The 26,553-nt window shown below is 38.1% G+C and overlaps 1 protein-coding gene and 1 long non-coding RNA gene across 2 annotated transcripts; one reads left to right on the forward strand and one right to left on the reverse strand.

The window, feature by feature from the left end:
• Nucleotides 1-6,444: 6,444 nt before the first annotated feature.
• LOC109215006 lies at nt 6,445-9,919 on the forward strand. Its single transcript, XR_002066287.1, has 2 exons — nt 6,445-6,665; nt 9,693-9,919. It is a non-coding gene; the product is annotated as an uncharacterized LOC109215006 (long non-coding RNA).
• A 10,934-nt stretch (nt 9,920-20,853) lies between these two features.
• On the reverse strand, nt 20,854-21,663 carry LOC109215004. Its single transcript, XM_019379000.1, has one exon. It carries the CDS (start codon nt 21,661-21,663, stop codon nt 20,854-20,856), a length of 810 nt encoding a protein of 269 aa, XP_019234545.1.
• Nucleotides 21,664-26,553: the final 4,890 nt, after the last annotated feature.

Raw genomic sequence — 26,553 nt, forward strand, 5'->3', positions numbered from 1 at the left:
ATCTTTTTCTAACAACTTACAGAGAAGGTTGGCAATTTTTCAGAAGTCTCTTATGAATCTCCGGTAGAAACCGGCATGCCCGAGGAAGCTCCTGATTGCCTTGACTGAAGTTGGAGGGGGTAGCTTTGCTATCACATCCACTTTAGCACGGTCCACCTCAATTCCTTTGCTTGAAACCCAGTTCCCCAAGACTATACCCTCTTGTACCATGAAGTGGCACTTCTCCTAATTCAGAACCAGGTTAGTCTCGATACACCGTTTCAGCAAACGAGTCAGATTTATCAGGCACTCATCAAATGAGTTCCCCACCACTGAGAAGTCATCCATGAATACATCCATTATATCCTCTACCATGTCAGTGAACATGGCCATCATGCACCGTTGGAATGTGGCGGTGCGTTGCATAGGCCAAAGGGCATCCTCCGAAAGGCATAAATGCCATACGGGCAAGTGAAAGAGGTCTTCTCTCTGTCCTTTGGTGCAATGGAAATCTGATTGTACCCTGAGTACCCATCCAGAAAATAGAAGTGTGACCGCCCTGCCAATCTGTCTAACATCTGATCAATGAAGGGAAGTGGGAAGTGGTCTTTCCTGGTGGCTAGATTTAGCTTTCTATAATCCATGAAAATTCTCCAGCCCGTGACGGTTCTTGTAGAGATCAATTCGTTGTTATCATTCTTAACTACCGTCATGCCACCCTTTTAGGCACACATTGAACTGGGCTAACCCAGCTACTGTCCGAGATTGGGAAAATGATTCCCGCATCTAACCACTTGATTACTTCTTTCTTCACCAATTCCTTCATATTGGGGTTTAGCCTTCTTTGGTCACGCCCAACTATGCCTTATAAAAGGACACGCGGACGTTGCAAATATAATCTGAGTATTTATGCCCAGAGTCGAACCCACAAGGAATCAACCTGTCAATTACTTTCATTGGACTTACTAAATTCTATGGAATCAACTTCCCCAAACGTTGTAAATAACAGCTGATGGTATTTCTAATAACTAAGACTGAAAATAAATAAATAAACAGCTGAAAACTAACTATGCTTGAGTTGTAAACAATTATGAGAAGGTTCGAAGGTAGTGATTTCCCCTATTGATGGAATCCCTTCCGGTTATGTTTCATATAGATTCACCAAAATATCTCTATCAATCATGAGCACTTCTTTGGTGTTCCCTGGAAGGTTTGTGTCCCTCTTCCAGTAGAATTTTGTGCATACAGTAGGCGGGGCTGATCCCCTTTATATCTGCCATGGTCCACCCAATGGCAGTCTTGCACTCCTTAAGTACATGCAAGAGTTGTTGAGCCTGCACATCTAACAAACTAGATTAGATAATAACAGGTAATGTGGAGTCATGTCCAAGGAATTCATACCTGAGATGGGCGGGCAGTGGCTTTAACTACAGCTTTGGTGGTTCTTCGGTGGATGGCTTGACTGGAGGACTTTCTCTATTTTCCAATTGCAAGGGCTAAAATTCTAGAGTTCTATCCCAAAACCCTTTACCCTCTAACGCCAACACCCATTCCGCCAGATCCTCTCCATTTACCTCTTCCAAATTCATCAAACATGCAACAAGGGGGTCCTTAATAGTCAGCATCTCATCATCAGTCTCTACAATTACATCCACGGAATCAATAAGAGAGCAATTGGCGAATTCACTTGGTCGCCTCATAGATTTCTGCACATTGAATGTTATTTCTTCGCCGTTCAGTCTCATCTTGAGCTCCCCAGTCTCATAATCAATTAGAGCTCCCCGTGTCCAGGAATGGTCTTCCCAAAATTATGGGAATATCTTCATCCACTTTGCAGTCTAAGATCACAAAATCTGCAGGGAACACAAATTTCCCCACCTGAATCAACACATCATCCAGGATACCAGAGGGTCATTTCACAGTCCTGTCAGCCAGATGCAACAACATAGAGGTGGGTCTAGCTCTTCCAATACCCAACCTCTTATAAATCGCCAAGGGCATAAGATTAATGCTGGCCCCTAGATCACACAGTGCCTTAGCAAAAGCAAAATTACCAATAGTGCATGGAATTGTAAAGCTCCCTGGGTCAGACAGCTTTTTCGCAATTGGTCTAGTCACCACTGCACTACAAGTCTGAGTAAGAGTAACTGTGGCCAAGTCTTGGAAATCAAATTTTCGGGACATTAAGTCCTTCATCATTTTTGCATACCCAGGCATCTCTTTCAAAGCATCAATCAATGGTATGTTTACCTGGATTTGTTTCAGCATCTCAAAGAACTTCTTGTATTGCTCCTCTTTTTGGTACTTAGCCAGCCTCTGAGGGAAGGGTGCAGGAGGTCTGTTCTTCCCAATCATTTGGGATTGATCTTTATCAGCTGCCACATCCACTACTGGCTCCTGAGACATGCTCCTGGGCTGTCTCAGCTTCTTTCTCGGTCTCAATCTGAGTGTTATTTCCTTCCTAGGCAGGCTAGACTGTCACCTCTGTCAATTTCGTTGACTCATCCAGCTCAATGGGCACTAGTATGAGTGTCTCAGCCTATCTAGTTTCTCGAGCCCTCTCCTACTCTACATCCAAATATCTGCCGTTACGTAGACTCACCGCCACCAGCTGCTTCGGGCCTTGATCTTTTGGATTTATCTGTGTGTCTGCAGGTAGTGTCCCATGAGGACTATTGTTCAGAGACATTGAAATTTGGCCCACCTGCACTTCAATATTCTTGATTGCTGCATCCTGTGCATCTACTCTCTCATTAATTTTTGCATTAGACCCAATAACCTACTGTATCATTGCTTCAAGTCTAGCAAACCCATCTTCCTGCCTTCCACCATGCTGCTGCTGAGGAGGGTGATACCCTTGCTGCTGATTTTGATTATTATATCCTGTGGCCTTGGGTAAGGAGCCATATTGTTAGGGGGTCTCATACCTCACATGTTCCCAGCATTGAACTGTGGCTGGGCTGGCCTGTACTGTTGATTCTGCTGGCCCCAATTCTGACCATCCTGTCTCTGGCCTCCATAATTAGACACATAGTTCATGTCTTCAGGATAGTGATGATGATCATGTTCTGCATTCCACTGATTACCAATGGGCTGACTAATGCAAGATGCACACAAGCCCCCATTGGTAGTGTCTACGATGTGTACCTGCTGCTTCTGCCCTGACTCTTCCACCTTTTTGGTGAGTATACTCATCTGAGTCAATAAGGTGGCCATATTTTCAGCCATAGAGTTAGATGGATCCAAAGGCATTGAGTGAACCACTGGGGTGATAGGTGCATTCCTGGTTATCCATCCCGAATTTTGTGCCATCTTGTCAAGTCAGACTCTGGCCTTCTCTCCATGTTTTGCTCAAAAATGCTCCACCAGCTGAAGCATCAACTATGTTCTTCACGCTATCTGACAATCCCATGCAAAACCGCTGTCCCAACATCAGATCTGGGACACCATGGTGTGGACATACAACCAACATCCCCTTAAAGCGTTCCCATGTTTCATGCAGTGTCTCCATTGGTCTCTGTTTAAAACTCAAAATTTTATCAATTTGTTGAGCAGTCTTGTTGGGTGGGTTGAACTTGTTGTGGAATTGTTTGACTAACTCCTCCCAAGTTGTTATGGAATTTATGGGGAGTGAGTTTAGCCAGGTTTGGGCAGCTCCTGTCACTGAGAATGGGAACAACAACAACTTGATTGCTTCCTGAGTTACGTTGGGCTGCCTTTGGGTTTTGCATATTGACAGGAAATTCTTCAAGTGCTGCTGAGGTCTCCGACTTGTGACCCCGAAAATAGTCCCTTGTTTTGCAACAAGTGCAGCATGTTATTCGTGATTTGGAATGATTCAGCCTGTATCTGCGGGACTATAATCGTTGTGGCCAGATTTTCAACTGTGGGTGTGCCCAGTCATAGAGAGCAGCCTCTGGCACAGGAGGTGCCGGTGGATTGTTTTCGTGATCTCCCATGTTCGGTTCTGGATTGTTCAATTGTTTGTTGCTGTTTGCTTTTCCGGTTGGCCCGGTTCAAGGCCTTAAAAACTTTTTCGGGATCTGATAGAGCTTCGAATACTTCACCAGTTCTCGTTGAGTTTCTAGGCATGCACCTGTGCAACCAAGTCAACAAACGTTTAAATTTCAATGTATAGATTGGGTATAGAGAAAACTGACTACACTAAGAATTTTTGTATTTCTTTCAATTGTAATTGATAACACCGTTAATTCCCCTGCAACGGAGCCAAATTTTGATCACGCCCAACTATGCCTTATAAAAGGACACGCGGGCGTTGCAAATATAATCTGAGTATTTATGCCCAGAGTCAAACCCACAAGGAATCAACCTATCAATTACTTTCGTTGGACTTACTAAATTCTATGGAATCAACTTCCCCAAACGTTGTAAATAACAGTTGATGGTATTTCTAATAACTAAGACTGAAAATAAATAAATAAACAGCTGAAAACTAACTATGCTTGAGTTGTAAACAATTATGAGAAGGTTCTAAGGTAGTGATTTCCCCTATTGATGGAATCCCTTCCGGTCATGTTTCATATAGATTCACCAAAATATCTCTATCAATCATGAGCACTTCTTTTACCGTAAATCTCTCCCGAGTAATCACAATAATTCACTAGACGCACTCTCCCGAGATACACTAGCTGGCTTTGTTTATTACAGCTCACATTAGATTGCACCCAAGGCTTCGTTATCCCTAATCCCGTCTTTAAACCCGCAGTTATAGATCCCTCTTATACTTTGGGAGTGATGATGTTCAACAACTACCTAAATATGCACTCTCTCCCGAGTTATGCATACTAAATTGGCACAACTAATTGAGGATCCTGTCAATTAACTACAACAAACACGTAGTTGAACAAATAGAGATTAAACTGGCAAACTATATTAACATAATCACGAAGTTCATCCTTCAATAGGTTCCATCAAAACCCTAGACAAAGGATTTAGCTACTCGTACTAGTGTTCATCACAATAATATTCAATTTCATCACAAATTATAAAAACAAGAGAGAGAAAGAAAGAATTCGATGGTTGTGTATCCTCCTTGCCTCTTGCCTCTCTCTTTCTTGCACTAAACTATGAAAACCTTGATAAATCCATCCTTGGGCGAGCTTGACCTTATATAAGTTAAGTGAATTTACCCCCAGACTTCCAAGTTTACCCCTGAATTTTTTTTTTCCGGAACTGGGACTAGCGCGGCCGCGCTAGTGGACGCGCTAATGGCCGCGCTAGTGGACTAACATTCTACCTCCCGCATCTGGACTAGCACGGTCGCGCTAGTGGACGCGCTAGTCCAGGCCTTTATTTTCTCGATTCTTTTTCTTGTCTTCGCGCGTACTCAGCTCCTAGGGGTTTTTCTTGCTTCAATGTAGCTCCAATCATAGCTTTAAGGCCTCATACAAGCTCCTCATCCTGCAACATATGAAATTCACAATTAGAGCCCATTTTTCATCATTTAACTATATTATGACATTGAAACATAATCAAGTTAGGGCATAAGCAATCGACAAATTACATAAATCTAGCCTATTATCAGTTGTGGTGGACAATGGACATCCAATTATTCCAAACATAAATGGACTGGAGATGGTGACTTGAAAGATAATAAAACAGTTGGGTAATTGATCAATCTAGTCTACTATTAATATTTGGTTCTTTTCGAGTTCATGAACAAATATGGTGGACACATATGAAAAGCGCATTTCGAAAATAAAGAAAGTTGAAAGGAGACACTTTCTAATAAACATTTCACTGGAAAGAGTTTCATTTTCATGCACATTTAGAAATAAAATCAAAATAAAGAAACCTATCTCAAGGCATACACGTCCATACAATTTTTCCTTTAATAAATTACACGAATAGCAGAAAGAAAGGGGGAAAAAGTAAATAAAGACCTAAAGATAATGTCCTAGGTATTGACACTTATGTTAGAATCACTACAAGAAATATGATTTTTTGTGACCACATTTTGCGGCGAAACTTATAGTTGCCACAAAAGTGATATTTTTAGCGACGACTCTTGCTGTCGCTACAGAAAATCGCATATATAGTGGCGACTATGTGTAGGTCGCTACAAAAATGTACTAATTTTTCCACAATAAAATATGGCTGGAAATGTATTGTGGCGACCTTAAAAAAGTCGCTGCTAAGACCTTGTTGTGGCGACATTGTCGCTCCTAAAAGTGGAGTTTTTGTGGCACCTATATGTCGCCACTAATTATTTTATTTTGATATTGATTATTATTTTTATTTATATATAAAAATTTTACTATTTAGTTGAAATAAGTTCATGTATTTTTTGTCCCTTAATATTGCTAAATAAGTACTTAAAATAATTTTATATATCTATACACTTTTAAATATAAATACTCATATATTGAAAAGGTTTAATAATAGTAGAGTTATTTAACTAAGTACTTAGAAATTAATTTCATATAGTGTAATAACTANAGTAACATTAAGGTACAATCGTTTTCTTGTGTTGGCTTGATTCAGTTTCTTTTTGGGTCAATCTGACTTTTCTCTTGCACATCACTATTCATGAAAAACTCACATTTTCCGTCAATTCCAATTTGTGCTACCGAAGCAACAAAATAAACAAATTCCGACAATTTCAGTTCTTGCTGACTTTTTATTTCTAGGGTTTCGTTGATTTTCGCAGATATTGTTGCATCGAGGTAAGCTAAAGTCACTCCTTTCTAACTTAGGGTTTCGTTATTACACCGTTTCTGCATTTTGTCAAACTTTTCGGCTCTCTAAACAACTATCGCTTTGTTGCCCTTGAAGTTTTTGGCTCTATTCATTTCTGCTTATAGAACAGGTGGCCGGCCGCGGCCAGTGCTACTTTTCTTCAATTTGAGAAAATTTCCTTTGTTGAGGTTAAGTCAAAACTAGTCCTTGTTCTCATGGTTATCATTTGTGTTCTGCTTTTAATGATGAATTTTATTTAGCCACTGAATTGTGTATGTATTGTTACTACATCTAATTAGTTGTTTCCTTGCATTTTTATTTCTATCAATTCTTTGCTCTGCTTTTCCTTTGTTTATTTCAATTCATGGTTTTGCTTCTCTTTCCACTCTTGCTGTGCACATGCTTGTGTTTTTCTTTTTGACCTTGTATCTTTTTTCTTGGTATTTGGTTCTTTGATTGGTTTTGGGAGGAAGAAAGAGTAGAAGCAATATGAAAAATTGAAGTACTCTGTTCTGTTTTCCTCTTTGAATAGAATGTAATCTATATGCGTAAGAGGAAGACAGGACATAATGCAGAAAGCAGAATATTATTTATATCCTTAATATTAATGTGGCGAGACAAACAATGCAGAACATATTGTATTCATTTAGCAGTACAACTCGAAATTGAAGAAGATTGTAGCTGTAAGGGCAGCAATTATTAGGCTAGAGAATGCACCACTCATTTCAGGATCCTCGAGATACCTTCATGCGACACTTTCCATACACCTGTGCAAGACTCCAATTCATTTTCGATAATCATTTGTTTACATCTATGAAAGGATGTCATACTACTGTCTGTGTGGCATGTTGATTTTCTTGCTTATCTATCAAAAGAACACTGTCCTATATGACATGCAATAAACTTATCTGAATGGTTTAGCTTTTCTTTTAGTTGCACTCGTTGTTCATCTTGGTGTACTTTTGATTTTATAAAGGAGTAAAAATTATTAGTTCAAGCCAGAGGATTGTCTCCACCCTGTTGTCTTTCCTTTTACCATTCTAAGCGGCTTTGTGGCTCTTGTACCTACTCAATGTTGAAGTGTTTCATATATCAATATGTATTTCACTTGCACTTTTCCAGTTAGTAATATGGTTTCGATTTTGGATTGCCACTCCTTTATAGAAATCACCGGGTATTTCATCACTTTTGATACTGATATCCTGTTCACATTCTGTGCTTTCTTTAAGGGCTCATTTTTTTTCTCTTCATAGGGACCTTCCAGTTACTGACAAAATAAATGTGAACCAACCTTGTGCTTGAATTTCCATGGTATTTGTAAACTGGGTTGGATGACGGATCATCTTACTTGTGAAGATAGTGACCTTCATAAATTTGAGTATATTAGAAGTTCTCTGGTTGTATCTTTAAAGTTCCATCTCTGTGTCTATCTTGCTGTGTGCATAGCTTCTTCGTTGTAAATATTGTTTTGGCTCCTTATATTTTAAAGGCTGTTAAATATTCATACTTTTCAATGTCCGAATCATATGTAAGTTTTCCTTTCAGCCACGACTTCTTTCAGTCAATATATCAGATTCCATCTGATCTTGTTGAAGGATATGCGTGATTCCTCTTCCTTAAGTGTGATGCTTCTATATGCCAGCTTCAATACCACATCAAAAATTAAAATAATTTGGTTGTTTGGTGCTGCCTCTCCTATTTAACATTAAAGCACGTATCTCATAATTGATAACATCCAGAGTGTTGGCACGTATCTTATGCCATTACACAAGACATTCTTTTCCCATGATCGAAGAAGTGTTTCTTCAAAGCTAAAGTGCGATCATGAATCAAGTAATGTTACAGCTTTTGCCTCTTTGCATTTGGCATACAGTTGGGCTATTAGAGGTCATTCCATGATCATCTTAGCCTCCATCTCTAGCAGCTTCCGTATATCAGGATACCTGCACCTTTTGGTACTCTGTGGTTAAATTAAGTTTCTTAGAAGACTAGAATGATTCAATGAAGACATAGACATATGGGTAAGAAGTGATTTAAGACACTTGTAAGTTGCATGGATTAAGTTTGTTGTCAAACCTTTTAATACCTGATGATCTTCTTGTTTAGAAACCAATTAGAAATGAGCAATTGTATCACTTGATCAGAAGTGCTAATCGGGGGAACACTATAGATCACATAATGTTGTTTATAGAGTCACAGTTGTAGGCCTCATAAGTTGTAGCAGAGGAATTACACTGCATCTATTGACTGCTTATGTGATGTGTATGCCTAGTTTCTTCTTTCACTTATCACTTCTTGTTCCAGATTGTTGGCCATGCATTTTCCCATCCAAAGCTTCTGACTTTGTGTGATCAGTGAGACACCAAAGAATTGCAGAGCTAATGATCTTTTTTAGTAAGAAGACCACTTAGTGATACTTAAACTTTGCAACTAGGCTTAGTTACGACTCCTTGGTAGCTCATTTATGTTAGTTAATTTTTAACACTTGTTTCTGAAAATGAACAAAGAATATGCGTGTTGCCTGAATGTTTGTTCACCTTTTAGCATGTGGGAGTTCACTTTGCAGTTCACCATCTAGTAGTTTCACTTTAAAATTAGTAAATTATAGTTGGAAGAGCACCTTTTATGAGAAACAGAGAGAGAGCATAGTGAAAATTAGGACAATCTGGAAATATAAAACATGACTCATGTTTATACCATCAACTCAGGAATTATTTCAAATCGTAATGTTTTCAAACTATACTTCCATCAACGTGGCACTATGATATGGTATTTAGGAAGTTTGTTCTTTTACAGAGAATACAATTAGTAAATAATCAGTAGAGAAAGTTTTAATTCCTTATATTTTCCATTTGTTGTTAATATGTGTTGATTAGTTTTAATATTTAGCACTTACACATGAAAGATTTAGCCATCATTATTATTGTAATATTTAAAAACACATTGGCATGATTACATCATTTCATTTAATGGTATCTAAATTTCTAACAAATCACCCTGAATTTCTTTTGTAGGTAGTAACCAAAAGGAGCCGCACTTGGTGGGCAGCCAATATTATCTTGCTATGAAAGTTTGTTGCTGCATTCTAAGGTCATATTCTTCAAAAGGAAATGAAACTAGCCAAGGACGAGCTCGAAGACATTTGGATTGTGTTGTTTTTTTCTGGCATTTCATATGTATAGAATTCCTATTTATTATGAATTTTTAATAAAATGTTCCTTGATCATTCTGTTTGATAGAAGTTTTAATGGTGTCTTTTTAATATCAATGAATTTCTCTAATAAATTTGTGTAATATTAGTTTAAAATATTGTTGCAACTTAATAATTTTTAAGAAGTAGAATCAGTTGGAAAAATCGGTTTTACGGGCGACCATTTTGTCACTAAAATTTTGTGGCGACCAATATAGCTACTAAACATAATCTTATGGTGGCGATCTGAAACTAATGGTATGATCATTTTGGTGGCGACTATTGTCGCTGCTAAAAGTCCATCATCATCAGCAGCGACCTATTCCCAAATCTACTGTGGTTGCATGTTTTCTTTACTTGTTGTGGCGAGTTACATCGCCACAAAATGTATGTTTTTGTGGCGACATCCAAAAGTCGTCATAAGTAACATTCAGTAACGGTGTTACTTGGAGCAACCATAATGTCGCTACTAAATGGTTTAGTGGCGACTTTTCATGCTTTAGTAGCGACTCTTGTCGCCACTAAAAACTCGATTTCTTGTAGTGAATGGACTAATGATAAATATAAAACACAATGCGGACCCGGCTTCCTTACCAAATTAATCAGTTATTCATTGCACTAGCAAGTAGAAAAATAATCCTATAGTGTTGTGACATTTGATCTGATATTTTATCTTTTACGGTCTTTATCTTCAACACCTTGTCCATAATTTATTCGGAGCAAAAAAAAAAAGGAAAAAAGCAAAGATGGCCAAAGCATGGAACTGCTCAAATATCATTGTTTAAATTGACACGAAAAAAAAAGAGAGGGAGAAGTAACAGGCTAGGATCAAGTACTTGGTATCTTTCTTTCTTTTTTTTCTGAAATGATATTATATAACCGCTCTTAAAATAATACTCATATATATACACACACATACATTTTGTAAGTTATATATAAAAAATTTATAAATTTTACATATTTTTTTGCGACTATCCAATATAAATAATTGACCGCGGACTAAAAGTGATATAAATTTGCCCTGTTTCATCAAAGAATTCCCGAGAAAAAAGAACTTTATTAACATACACCATGTTTTAGGTCAGTTTGGAGGGAAAGAACCCAAAAATTGATAACTGATAAGGACAAAAAGATAACGCTTTTATTCCAAATTCTAGGTGGATATTACAACATTGAAAAATGAAATTAGTTGACTTCTTTTACGTGTGAACAAACTGCTACTACTTTATTAATTTCTAGTTGAAGTCCAATTTTAAAGGAGGTTAGATTTCTAATACATTTTGAATTTATGTAATTTTATGTCAATCAGACCGGCCTTTACTGAGTGGTTAGTATGAGATCTTAAGTAATATGTAATTAACTACCGGAAAAGCATGACAAGTAGCAAATCAGGCATGAATAAGTGGCTTCTCAGAGTTGGTTTTATGTTGAAACCTTATCTTAAACCGATAATATTCTTTATTTTAAAAGAAAATTACGGCAATTAAAAGAATTGTCAATTAATTATCTTAAAAAGTAATTTTTTAAAATGTATTGGTGATAGATCTACCTCTGCCCATTCAAATCGGAGTTTAACTAAGTTGAAAAGCATTGAGAAGTACGTAGAAAGTTGGGAAAATGGGAAAAGACTTATTCCGTGGGCCGGAGCTGATCATGGAAATCACCTGGAGTAGCCAGAGGGATCTTTCACTACAAAACAAAAATAGTAGAAGAGAGCAAACTCTCCTACGATGGTAACCTCACATTTGTCTTTGTTGTCACAATTCTGCTCTTATTGTTCTTCATACGTAATGCCCATTAACCTGTGGGCAAAAAACTTATTTGACTTGTTATGTATGCACCATATTAATTTATCATTATCGAACGATAAATTAAGGTAAAATATATATTAAATATGATACAAACTTCTCTATAACAGTCTCGTTTGTTCCGAATATTTTTAAATGTTATAGCGAAGTACTATTATAGAGAACATATATTATAACACAACATGAAATTTGGTTCCAGGGAAGCTTGGCTTTAAAAGTGAGATGTTGCTACATAGAGATGTTGTTATAAAAAGGTTTAACCATAAAATTAAATTTATATGAAAGAGGAATTAAATTTTTAAGACACTTCAAAACTTATATCAATTTTTAAGACAAAAGTGTTAAAAAATGAGTAGAAAGGACACTTTTGTGATTAGGGTTAATGACATAATTTGTAAAAACCCCAAAGTTTTTTTTTATAGATAAAAAAGTCCCCCTCTTCCTCCACCACCTATTCCTCCTCTCTCTCCTCCCCTCCTCCTACTCCCGCCACTCCTCCTCCTCCCCGTGTTCCTCCATCTCGCAATGCTCTTCTATATCCCCTGCCACTCCTAATCCCCAAATATTTAGGGAAGATGTTTCAAATATCTAGAGAAATGTTTCGAGCATCTACTGAGATATTTCAAACACGTGCACACATCTGTGGGGATATTGAAACATCTGTGGAAAAAAGACAACGAGAACAACACTAGAAAAAAAGAAAGAAGTATAAGAAATATCCCGATGGATGTTTCAAATCTCCCAAGGGATGTTTCGAATATCCCCGGGGACGCTTCAGCAGAATACTCATTTATAGGGATGTCTCAAAATATCTCAAGGGTATTTTACAAAATATTTACTTTGTAAAATTTCATATTTTCTCTTTCTCTCATATATCTTAAACCACTAGAAGAAAAGAAAAAATGAAAAAAGAAGAAGATGATGAAAATGAGATGAAAAGAAGAAGATGATGACATAGACGAACCAGCAGCAGCAGAACAACAACGAAAGTTGAAGAGAAAGAATAAAATAAGAAAGAAGAATGAAAGAATGAGGAAGAGAACGAAGAAAGAAGAAAGAAGAACGAAGGAGAAAAAGAAGTAAATTGTAGAAAGAAGAGGGAATTGAAAATTTAATTTGAATAGGTATGATTTTTTATGAAAATTTTAATATTTATTCACAATTTTTGTTATTTTTTAATCTGACCCCAAACCCCTTTAGTTACTCATTTTTTTTAACCAAAAAATATGTCCTATATTCTTATACAAGACTTCAAAAGTCTTTTTACCTCATTCTTCCGAAAGACATATACTATGTATTCCGTAGTTTAATATACACGTTTAAAATTAAATTCAGGGAATACTGCCCCCGTTTGATCATAGATTTTGCCGAGTTTTTTTTTAATTTTTTTTTTGGCAAAATATGTTTGTTTATAGATTTTATCCGTGTTTTGGTAGATTTTGAAAATAAAATTTTCAAATCCCAAAATAAGCCCTAGACCTGTTTTTGGCCCAAAATATCATTGTTTGATTTTTTAACTATTTCAAAAATTATCACAAAGTTTTATATTTTATAAAAAATCCCACAATCTATTATGACCCAACTAACCACCAGCTAATTAATATAATTTTCTGTTGAACTGATGGATCTTGTAATATTGTTGCAATTTGGCGAATTGTAGTGGCTAGTAATTATGTTATTAGCAGTTGATATTAAAATATCAGGTTATGATTTTAGGATAGTATATTATGTAATTCATTATAAAAATAATAATTTAATGCCAAACTTATCTATGTTCAAGACTATGGTTTGTGATAATGATAATGAATGACATCAATGAAGGTTCTTCATATACGGGATTAGCAAATTTATTTGTCTGGTATTGTTGGATATTTTTGATAGTTTTTAGAACTTATGAGTATAAGTCACATTTCATGTTTTTTCAAAGAAAAAAGAAAGTGAAATATGCTTTAAAAATTTATGTTCAAATATATTTTCATCTTCAAACCAAACTTCACCTAAATCGATTTTTTAAAAATAAATTTCAAAATATATGGCCAAACGCTAGTTACAGAACTCGAGAATTCAGTAAAAGGAGTAACTCCAGTATATTTCATGCCCTTTTCAAAATAAAATAAAAAATCACTTCATGCTTTGCTTCTGCGTACAAATTACTATTATAGAGGCCATTACATAACTGGCTAGCTACTTCATATCAATAATACTAATTTTTGTAGCTTCTCAATAATTCTGTTATCGTTTTCTAAAGTAAAATTAAAAAAATAATTAAAACAAAGAATTCAGAACATAACCGGGTAATTCAATTTCAAAGGCCATGCTTTCCAACTAGGGAGCACACATGCGAACCATGAGACAATAGGCTTATCCACTACTTAAGACCCAACAGGCAACAGAGTTTGATGAAGCCACACATGGAAAATGACCCACCTACGTGGAGCCCACAGGGACTCTTTCATGCCGACCAACGACGAAGATAAACTATAGTAAGAAATAACCCACCACGGTCAAAGCCACCAATCAGGGTTAACTTTAACGTCCTTGATTAACGCCGTTTTACAACAAAGTTACCAAACAGTCTTATTTGACGGGAAAACTAAGCAAGTTAGAGAACTGTCAGCTACATAGAAGCCACGTGGTGGTATCTGCATCTGCCAATGTTAACAAAATATATCCTGAACCAGAACACGTGTAGAATGAAAAACTGTAGCTGGCGAAACTGGTGGCACAATTTGAAGGCGACGGATTTTGGGGTCTAGTCTAATTTAAATATTATTGGTCCTTTCTTTTTTCCTTTGAATTTTATATGTGTTGTTAATCTTTTTTTGCTAACTCGCATTGAAACTTTAACTAGTTCGAATTTGTACTGCGTAAAAGTAAATAAAGAAGAACACGCTTTCTATCTAAACATTTTATATTTTTAGGACTCAACCGGAATTTTCATTAAGAGTAAAGATCCTATTTATCCACCGCAATCCTTATAGTTAAGTGAAATTACATACAAAAGAGACCAAGGTGAATTTAACAAGCTCGAGAGTCTTCGGTAGATAGTCCATAAATTGTCTAGGCATTTTTTGAACTGCCAGCTGTGCGTCAAATGAACTCCTTTGTCCGTTTCAATTTGGGACCAGTCACATACGGACACAGTGGTGTGAAATGGGACCGGCAGTCAGCTTTGTTCTTTTCTTTTTTTTTTTTAGAAAAGATAAACATTTTATAGATATTTAAAAGTTTGTATTAGAGTTTGTAATAGGATACATGAGATGCATCAGCTGACGATACCTAAAACTAACTAATAAACCTCCTTCATGGGAGCGATTTACATACACACGGGGGTGATTACCTAATACAAAATTACTACTAATAGATATAGTACTAGCTAAGGAACTACTATTACATAACATAGTACTTGATTTAAGTAGTCTTTGCCTAAGCATTTCAGCCTGATCTTGTTGATAAAAGGGGTTGACAAAAGGTGGAGGAGAACCAAAAAGCACACAACTATCTTCCACTTGCACTGCTCCATATTTGGCCAGACAGTCAGCAACAAAGTTTTGTTCTCTGTAGATGGTTTGCACTTTTGGATTATCCAGCTGTTGGAGTAGTAATCTGCAATCATTAATCAAATTAGTGTATTGCATAATAGGTGTATTTAGCATACCAAGTATTGCAGTTGCATCCGTTTCGATGATCAGTGGTGTGAGTTGGTGTTGGATAGCAATTTGTAGCCCCTTAAAAAGAGCCAGCAATTCTGCTTGAATACTTGAACCATTTTTTGTTCTCCCCGCAAACCCTAAAATCCATTTACACTGTTGATTACGAAACAACCCTCCAATGCCACAATTATGATGAGTGGTTGACGAAGAACCATCAATGTTTAACTTAAAGAATTGCCCAATTGGTGGATGCCATTTTATATAAAGAGGAATCAATTCAGAATTTATCTGTGTAGAATTTGTAAGGTAGTATATTTAGCAGCTTGTTTGTAGAGTAATGATATGCTCGATTTCATTTGTTGTCCCTCAAAATGATTTTTATTACGTATAACCCATAACTGCCACAAAGCAAAAGGTAGTAGGGTAGAAAGGGGAATGCGTTTAAAATAGGGAAGTCTTTGTTCATGTACAAACTTATACCACCAAGAATTATTCTCAATATTCGTTGGATTTAGAATGTTTAGTGGTGGAATATTTAGGCCTGTCCAAATTGCCTTTGCGTTATGACATTCAAAGAAAATATGAGTTATAGTTTCGGGGATCAAATGACATTGAGTACACAAAGGTGAATGAATAATTCCTAACCTATTTAGATAGTCAGTTGTAGGAAGTCTACCATGACATAATAACCATATAAAAAAAGAGATTTTAGGCGGTATTTTAAGCTTCCAAATCCACTTGTAATTGAAGTAATTATTATTATTAGGTTGATTGAATTCAGTTATAATCGCATGGTACATAGACTTCACGGAGAATTTCCCATTATGAGTAAGTGACCAATAAAGTTGGTCATATCCAGTGGGCAACATTGGTAGATAAAGATTATTGATTTCATGTTGTAAAGAAGGAGATAATTAAAAAGGTAGTTTATGAAGGTGCCATTTGTGATTTACATAGTAGTCGGACACTAGCTTGCTATCCTCACCTTTAGGAAGGGGTCCTGAAATATGATTGCGGAGTAAAGAATTCTGAGTTAGCCAAGGTTCATTACAAAAGTGAACATGTTTACCATTAATTATATTCCATTTATAACCTAGTCGACAGTGTGACCAACCCTTAAGAATATTGGACCATGTTCTTGAAGGATGCTGTTTTATTAAATGAGATGGCCTTAGATAAGTATGTAGTAAAACCTGGGCCCACAACTGATTGGAATTTTGGAAAAGCCTCCAAGCAAGGCTAGCATGCAAAGCCTGATTCTTAGTAGTAAGATTTTGAATCCCCAATCCCCCTTTTTCTAATGGTTGTGTAACCAAAGACCATTTAATAAGATATAATTTTTTCTTTTGAGGTGTAGTGCCCCAAAGAAAATTTCGTTGGTATTTATTAAGGGAGGAAATAATATAAGAAGGAAGTGTGATATATTGCATGATATGGTTAGGAAGGTTATTTAAAGTGGAACGAATTAAAGTAGTCCTCCCAGCCTTGCTTAAAAAGTGGGTTTTCCAACCTGCCAACTTAGCTTTAAAATTATCAATCAAAAATTGATAATCTCTTTTATTTGGTTTGGTATTAAAAATAGGAAATCCTAGATATTTACCAAAAATTTTCCCTTCAATCATATGGAAGAGATGTTTGATGGAATCCTTAGTATTAGTACCTTAGTATTAGTAGCACAATTCTTAGAGAAGAATATTCTTGATTTGTCAAAATTTATAGTTTCTCCTGAATGATGTGTAAATTGAGAAATGGTATTAGTTATGGACTGGCATGAATCAGGAGTAATTTTGGATAATAAAATAATATCATCTGCGAAAAACAGGTGTGATAATTGAGGTCCTTTATTACCCAGTGAAATTGGATGCCAAATATGATAGTCAACTTCTGAATTTATTTTTCTTGAAAGCATTTCCAAGCATAAAATAAAAATATAAGGTGAGAGAGGGTCCCCTTGCCTTATGCCCCGTGTAGGTATAAAATATTCAGAAGGTGTACCATTAATAAGAATAGCTGTGGTGGTGGTTGTGATACAAGACATGATTAACTTAATAAAAGGATAAGGAAATTTAAAACTGTGTAATGTGTTATAAACAAAAGACCATTCCAACTTATCAAAAGCCTTCTCCAGATCCAATTTGAGAAGCATGTTCAAATTATTACCCTTCATCTTACTAAAGTTGTACATTATTTCTTGCACAATAATAGCATTATCAGCTGCGCGTCTATTTTTCTGAAAGCTAGATTGAATAGGATGGATAAGGTGTTCCAATACTGGTTTTAATCTATTAACTATCATTTTTGTGATAATCTTATAGATAGTATTGCAAAGGCTAATAGGTCGGAATTATGCGATAGTGGATGCATCCTTATTTTTAGGGATTAGGCAAATGAAAGTAGAGTTATAGTAGGGTCAATTTGATGGTCCAAGAAAGCTTTATGACAAAAATATTTTACTGAGTTTCCTACGATATGCTAATATTTTTGATAAAACAATGGATGAAGACCATCTGGTCCAGGTGCCTTAAGTGATTGGAAGGAGTGAACAACAGTAAGAATTTCATGATCCTGTACTGGAGCTATCAAACAAGATTGCTCTTTATCAGTTAATACATTATAAGTATGTACTAAGGTGGTCCTACTAGATTTTATATTTTCAGTGGTAAACAATTTATGATAATATTGAGTAATATTATCACAAATTTTGTATGGATCAGTGATCCAATTCCCACCTAAATCTTGTAGTGCAGTGATACGATTGTGCCTTCTACGAATAAGAGTTGTGAGGTTGAAAATTTAGTATTTGCATCCCCGTTATTCAACCAGTTAATGCGTGATTTTAACTTCCAAAAATCCTCCTCAAGTCGGAGTATTTCATTATATTCTAAAGTTAGCCGTGTCTCTAGACTTTGTAAAAAATTACTAGTTGGATAGTGAATGGAAGCTTGAAGACCACCTAGTCTGGCCAAAATTTTCCTTTTACGCTTAAAAATATTCCCAAAAGTATTTTTATTCCAAACTTGGATATCTTCCACGAATTGATCAATAGCTGGAAGTAAGTGAATTTTATCCAACCAAACTTGTTCAAGTACTTTAGTGAAGGAAGGATGTGTAGTCCATATAGTTTCTAGCCTGAAAATTCTTTTTCTTGGCAAGGAACAATGTTGAATTTCAACTTTAATAGGACAATGATCAGAGTGGGTGCGGGGAAGGTGTGTTACCAAAGCATCAGGATAGTTATTTAACCAACCATAATTTGCTAACACACGGTCTATACGTTCAAGAATATTTACCCTATTATGTCTACCATATGTCCAAGTGTAACGACTGCCCTTAAATCCTAAATCTGTGAATTTACAGTAATTAAAACAGTCTAACAACTTATTTGCTCTAGAATTATTAATAGGGAGGCCACCAAATTTATCTACTGCATGTACTATCTAATTAAAGTCCCCCCCAATCAACCATGGTCACTTATAATTATCAAATATACTCCTAAGATTATTCCATAAGGTGAGTCTAGCTGCTAAAATCATTACTTGCATAAATAGCACTAAATAGGAAAGTAAAGGGTAACGGAAAAACCTGTATATGACAGTGTATTTCTTGGATAGATGTGGCCACCTGCTCAACAGTTAAAAGAGTAGTATTCCATAGGATCACAATCCCACCTGAGTGCCCTATAGCAGGAGCTTCAAGCATACCTATGAACTCAAAATCATTCTTTAAAATTTGGTGTGATCGGCAATGAGTCTCTAAAAGGACCACTAGTGCAGGTCTGTTATAATCCAATAAAGACCTAAAATTCCTTCTGAATTCCACTGATTGGGCCCCTCACAATTCCAGATTATGAAATTCAAATGGCTTATGTTGGAATCATTTGAACTATTACTGGACTCTCCTGGACGAAGCCTGAATGTGGGGAGAAATAACATTGCATATTTCCCCACCGGTGGGTTTTTTGTTGGCCTTAAGCGGAATTAAGTTGCTAGCAGATTTTGCGGGCACCTTATGAATATCTTTCTTTCGAATTCTTCCTTCTGCACAAAGACTTTGATTCTATCCATGCATGCATGGATTGGTCTTGTCTCTCTGTTGTATACGATTGCTGCGTCTAATTCTGCCTGAAAATTCACTGCCAGTACTTCTTGTTCTTGTGGATTGTGATTCTGAGGAGATAGAGGAGGAGGTGGTGGAGTTGGTGAGGGAGGAGTGGCCCTCAAAAGAGGTGTGTGGGGCTGTGACTCCCAGTAGGGCTGAATCCAAGGAGTGTTCAGAGTAGGAGGAGGATAAAATGGCATTTGTATGAGAGTTGAATGGAGATGAGTATGATCCCAAACTGGAGTTGGTAGTGGCAGAGGTTGGAATGGTGAAAGATGGGGTGCTTGCATCATGGACCAATGGTACCGAGCATAAATTTTCGTTCCCAATTGCATCCCTTCAGCAACAATTTGGGCTATGTCCCTTGGATGGTTGATGAGTATCGTCACTTCCTGTTGATTGACTTCCATGGTGAATGTCAATGCATGATTGTGTAATCCCGCCTCCAGCCAAGATGCTAGGAGTGTTGGTGCATGTGGTGTGTGAGTCGTGTAGATGATGGAGTTGGGCTCCATTATGAGATGTTGTGGTGGGTGGGAGGGAGAGGTGGGATTGTGGTGTAGATGTTGAGTATTCTGCCTTGTGGGTGCTCTTTGTCGTCTGAGATGATTGAGGAAATTGAAAGGAAACATTTTCTACAATGAGATGCTCAGTGTTTGAATTCGTCAAGAGGTTAGGGTCTATATTTGGTGTATTAGGAGGAGATGGAGTAAGTTCAATGGTTGTGGGAGTCGGTTGAAAAGATTGACAAGAGGGTGGTGTATTTGATTGGGGGATAGTAGTGGAGGACTCATTATGGCCTATTTGCATGGCAGTAGTAGATTGAAATGATGGACTGTTTTTGATATTTGAAGGAGGAGGTGGAATAGGGTTTGCTAGTTTGAGGGAATGGTTATCTAGTGTAGTTGAAGACGGTGATGTTTGGGATTGGGGCATGGTTTGCATGTGGGAAGTGTTGTCGTGTCCATTTGCATGGTTAGGACTAGGGTTTGGTTTTTGAGGAAGAGTAGGTTTTGAATTATTTTGTGATTGGACCGAGTCTTTGGATACTTGAGTAGTTTTTGAGAGTTGACCATTAGTAGATAATTGATTTAGGAAAGGGTTATCATTATTTGGTGCATCATTTTAATAGTGCACTAAATTTATTAGTAGTTAAAACAGTGTTATGGGAGGGGGTTAACTCAGAAACAGTCGTAGGAGAAGTTGCACAATTATTTAATGTTAACTTAGTAAAGGGAAGAGTATTAGGATTAATTATTCCTTGCTTACCTGACGAAATTCCCACCCTTGTCACCACTGGTGGTGTTGTTGGCAATGGATTAGTCGTGTAAGTAGTTCGTTTGAGTGTAGATTTTTTTGAAAATTGAACAAGCTTCCATGCTTCACTAGTGGAGGTAGAGTTACTATCACTCATGAGCTGTTCCTTCTAGGCATTCTCCATTGAAGAATCAAGCTTTTTAGTATAATTGCATGTCCGTTGATTATGCCCCATGCGACCACAGTTAATGCAAAGCAAATTTAGTCCCTCATAAAGGATAATTTGTTTATGATGACCAATGTATAGATGAGTCTTTAAAGGCTGATCAAGTAGTACTTCTACACATAATCTAGCATATTGTCTTCTAGTAGTGGAAGAAGTACAAGTGTCCATCGATAAGAATTTACCTATTTTTTGACCTAATTTTTGCAGAATTTGGTAATCGTAAAATTCTGTAGGTAATTCAGGTAAACGTAACCAAACCGCGGAGGTTGTTAATTTTGTCTCAGAAGCCTTAAACTTGGGTTCCCATTGACGAATAGAGAGAAAATGATTTAAAACAAACCAAGGGCCACCCTGTAAAGCATGAATTTTATTTTCCTCTTTTTGAAACTTAAGTAGGAAAAAATCTGACCCTAAGTCTATTAGAGGAAGGTTTTCAGTTGGTTTCCATAATGCATAAACTTTTTGTCGAAGTAGTTGATGCTCAACTTTACGACCATAAACCATAATAATCACAGCATGTTGCCATGGCTGATACAGCCTATGTTTTTCCTCCACAGATAAAAGTATAAAATTTGAATGATCAGTTGGTGCGTCAAATTCATCTATATTCTCCAAACTATCAGTGACTAGTTGTGGAGATATATGCTGTGTCAATGAAAAGTTATTTGTGTTTAAAGTTTGGAGATATGATTTGGCCAAGGGAGGAGAAGCAGTAACTGAATCCTGTCTGTCAATATTCATATTAGTAGTCATGTTAGAATTGTGATTGGGGGAAGTAGATGATGGTGAAGTCGGAAGAGGGCTTAGGTCATCCAAAAGACTGTTAGTTGAGAAGTTACGATTTTCACGGGTAAAATATTTATTAATATGATCAACCAAATTGGTAAATTATTTATTCATTTAATTGGATCATTCGTAGTAGATCCGGCAAAATTTAGTAAACATTCCATCAAGGGCACATCAATAAGAACGAGAAATTCCGTAATTAACGTAAAATATATTAACCTTTTAATTAGTGCTAATGCCAATCTCATTTCATGTACTCTCAAGATGCTAAGATTTCAAAAATGTTTTAGGAAATAATTAATATTGAAATTCTTTTTAATTTAAACTTTAGAACATTATAGTAGATATGTGATGATTATGCTAACAAATTTATATCTATTTATTGTGTAATCAAACACTCCCTGATAAACAGTCAAAAATGAGTTTTTTCCACCTTTGACTAAAGAGCGTTCGCATTAGATTAAGAATTATGCTAAAATCTTTCAAGATTAGAACGAATGAGCAATTATTATTTATTTTTTAAAATATATGGATCTAAAGGGGAAAAAGAAGACATGCAAACCACAAAAATCCAAATGAAGTAATAACGTTTAGATTAAAAACTTACATTAGTTAAAAATATATTTGAACGCAAATAATTACACCTTCATTTCAAACGAGTCTGTTATAACTAACTAATCCATATCACTTCATCTTGCAGTCTCACACTTTGTTTAGTGTTATACAAATGTCTAATTGAAATGACCATTTATAATATACTAGAGATGCAAGTGATCATTAATTGTAACGAGTGGTATGGGTCATATGAATACTCTGTTTGTTTGAACAAAAAGTTTTAAGTCCTTTTTGTTAAACCAATAAATAGATGGAGGGCAAATCCTAGCTAGAAATAACTTATTCTAGATCTAAAATAGAAGATAGGAATAAACAAGTATAAATGAACATAAACTTTGATTACAGTTATGATTGAGTTTCATAATGGGAGAAATAGATGATTGTTCTAATAATATCAAATGATGATAAAGAATACATAAATGAAAAGAGTCACCATCTTTGAACAAGATCGACCTCCGCATATTTGATAAAGTTGAATTACAAACGAATATCGAGATTCTAAGCTCTTCTCCTTTTTCCGGCGAGGGGCCAGAGATCAGGGAATATCTTCTCCATCAGAGAGATGCACATATTTTTTCATGTGTGTGTTTCTCCTAGCCCCTTTTTTGTTACTCTCTCCCCAGATATTTATACAAAATACTTTCCTTACTCAGCGGTCCTTAACTGGAGTGCCTAAATTCTTGGAATATCCCGTAGAATATTTCTCTAAAATGTCTATTTGTTGAACTAGCCGTTCGGGCTGAATTGAGTACTCGACCTCGACCATAGCTAAATCATTCGCTGGTATATTGCTTCCTATACGTGACTTCGGCTTGGTTGATTCTTGGTCGTTCCTCCTTAAGTAGAATTCTTTTGATCAGATTTTGACCTATACAGTTAGTCCCTCCGCCCATTGGGGTCGCCTTTGGGCGAGCTTGGTGGGCGGACTTCGCTAGTTGCACCTTTTGAAAAATCTGAGCACATTGGCTGAAGAGTGACCCTTCATAGCGAGATAACGATGCGATGTTTCGAGGGCCGTATTTCATCGTTATGTCAGTTCAAAATGATGTCAATCTGTCATACGTCATTATGACACACGTTCCCTATACGTTACTTCATTTCCCGTGCCTCCTCTATTTTAGAAGTAACGTGACGGCGTTTGGTTTTCCCGCTCAGGATGTTTGTATTCTTATAAATATAGGAGAGAACTCCTCATTAGGGGTTGCTGTGTTTCCTATATATTTTTTGAAAAACTTCGAGGCTTCTATTTTCTCCTTCTTCAGGTTCTTACGTCTCCACCTCTCTCCTTTTGAAGTTTCTTGCCAGTGTTACTCCCTCTACCTTAGTACTTATCATCTACATAACCAAAGAAAACATGGCTAGTGCACCTTCTACCTCTGGTAGAGTCACCGGTACCGTTGCATCGGAAACGGACGTGCCCTCCCATGAAGAATGGACGACCATTGTGGAAGATGAGAATTTTCCCACCGTGGATGAGATAATTCCACGCTCGGGGAAAGCCAAGACTGATTTCAAGAACTTACCTGACGCCGATCCTGAGCCCGTCATTTTAGTAGTGGACGCTGCGGCGCTTAAAGATAAGTGGAGGATTCCTGATCACGTTGGACTCATTCCCGCGGGTAACGACGTCGTACAGATACATTGCCCGGGGTACTGCGTGTTTTATGCGTACCCGTTTGTCATCGGTTACACACTTCCCCTTCCTTACCTGGCAGAAGACTTCTATCGCTATTATGGGGTGTGCCCGGCTTAGCTCTCTCCGTATTTATACAAGCTCTTCCTCATGCTTACCAAGTACGCGGAACTGGCCGGTCGGGGATTTCTCTTAGTCACTTGCTTCACCTCTTCGTACCCTATTTTGACAGGGGTACCATGATACATCTTCGTCACCGTGGGACCAACGGCTTCGTGGTTAAGATGGACGATAAGACCAATCACTGCTTTTGGGAGAGCTTCTTCTTTGTGAAGACGGAGCACGTGGTGTCAAATCCTAACGGATTTCCCGGGGAGTGGAATTACGCCCGTAAGTGTTTCGTATACATATATATATATATTTTTGTATAACGGCTTATGGTTGCCCCCTTCTAGTGATCTGATTGTTCTTCTTTTTCCCATTCTCTACTATGCAGCCAAGAAGTCGCCTCCTCCGCTAGTCGCTAACATTCGCAAGTGGGTGAGCGAGGTTTTTCCCCATACTATGGGGATTCATGAATGGTCGCTCTTTCACGAGAGATTCAGGCGTAGACCTTCTACCGGTGAGTTATCTCATCATGTCCTTCGTCGCTTTGCCCTTTGCTTTGTATTTTCCTCCTTGGTTTAAGCTTCTCTTATTGGTAGGTTGATGGGTCATGAGGAGGGCGAGGACTCCCATACCCTCTTTCCGTCAGCCGAGTCTCTCGACCGGATCTGCGCTGATTGCGGCTGCAAGTGAGAGTGTTCAGGTTGCTGCTACTTTACAGACTACGTCCCCTCCCGGGCTCGGCAGTCATGAGGTTGCTCATTAGGCGGAGGCTCCGCTTCCCGTGGTTCATTTTCTAGACGAATCATCTCAGGACGACGGCGAAGAGGCTCTATTAAAGAGGCGGCGAGTAAGGGCCGATGGGGCACCCAGGACCGAGGGGCCTTCAAGGGCAATCCCGTGTTGGCGGTGTCTGAGCCTGCTGGTGATGCCAATTTAGATGAGGAGGCCATGTCCCCCTCGGGCGTGGAGGTGGTGCCTATTTCTGGCGTGCGGGAGTCTACCGTGGTGGGAGGAAGAACTCGGAGGCCGCTGTGATCATTCTGAGTGGTCCATCGACTTGATAATAGGCTCGTGCTCCTTCTTCGGCCTGCGAAAGGGCAAATGGCGTAGTTGTGGATGACTATGAATCCGGTTCAGATGTTGACCCCGAGGACATAAGCATGTTTGAAACGGGGTTCACTCGGGTGGAGGCGAGAACGGATAGTTCCTTCCGTGTGATCGAGATTGCTCTAGATTGCGATTTGTTGGAGGATACGGTGATACTGGCACCCCAATTCGCCCTCCTTTGTTCTACTACTGAAAGCAGGTCCTTCTAGGAGATCATCGATGTTGGCCTATCATGGGGCATAGCCGGAATGGCTTTGAGGGTGAGTTTATTGCTTTCTTCGTTTTACATCTTCTACTCTTGCTGACTTTCTCTCTCTTTTCTCTTTTCTCTTTTCTTTCTTCATACTTTCATTTTGGAAACTATGAGTATCTACTGCGAGGAGAGGTGGGCTGCCACTTTTCAGAAAATGGTTTCAAAATACCACAGATGTCGTGACAAGTGCCGTGAGATGCATGCGCGGCTCCGGGCAGGCGGCCATCCTCAGTCCCTTAGGGAAGAGTTGGAGCGAAAGGATGAGGACCTAATGTGGTATATTGGCAGATGCAGCGAACTCGAGGGCTACTTAAGGCTAAAGAAGAAGAGCTTGAGGTGGGCAAGGGGGGTCGCCGCTGAGTGTGTTGATCTTTAGGTGAAGGTGGTGGCCTTGCGGGCAGAGTTTGAGCAGAGTGCCACTAGAGTCGACGGTCTAAGTGTTGAATTGGCGGAGAAGGTGACCGAGTTGGAAAGGAAGGTGATCGAGCTGAAGAGTGTTGCGGGAGTCCGAGTAGCGGCCTTGGCGAGAGTTGCGGCACTGGAAGATTCTATCCGTGTCCTAAGGTCTGGACGCGCAATTGAGATGGAGACGGCCGCTCTGAGGGAGGCGCGGCTTGATGAGAGAATTAGCGGGCTGGAGGGGAACGTCTTGACTCTGAGCGATCAAATTGCTGATCTCGAGTCTGAGAGGGCTCAATTGTTGGCTTCGACTCCTCCTGCGTCAGCCTTCGTTGCTGTTCCTCGTCCTTTGTACGAGATGTTATCCACGATGAGGCCCGGCGGGATATATATAAGGGTTTGTTGGCAGCGGGGAATGTTCCTGAAGCTGCTTTTTAAGAAGCTCGTGTTAAAGCGCGTGAGGCCCGGCTTGCCTGCGGCTATGACCCCGTGATGCCGGTGGAGATGATGAGGCCGAGGACGAACTTACCTTTGATGATGAGCATTCTGATGGAGAGGGAGACGGTGGAGGTGAAGCCACTGAACCAAGTAGGGAGAGGGATGATGGTGTGGATGGAGGTGACGCTAAGTGACGCTTTTGCACTTAATTTTTCCCTTTTGTATTTCATTTTTTTGTACTTAGTCAGTTGGGAGGGAACCCCCTTTGGCCCTTTGAAAGACGCTATATATATATATATATATA

The sequence above is a fragment of the Nicotiana attenuata genome, unplaced genomic scaffold (genome assembly GCF_001879085.1).
Source record: "Nicotiana attenuata strain UT unplaced genomic scaffold, NIATTr2, whole genome shotgun sequence".
In the NCBI taxonomy this organism is placed as follows: Eukaryota; Viridiplantae; Streptophyta; class Magnoliopsida; order Solanales; family Solanaceae; genus Nicotiana; species Nicotiana attenuata.

What these genes read in the sequence shown, in the direction of transcription:
- LOC109215004 (XM_019379000.1), bottom strand. Translation starts at nt 21,663, where the DNA reads ATGACTACTAATATGAATATTGACAGACAGGATTCAGTTACTGCTTCT.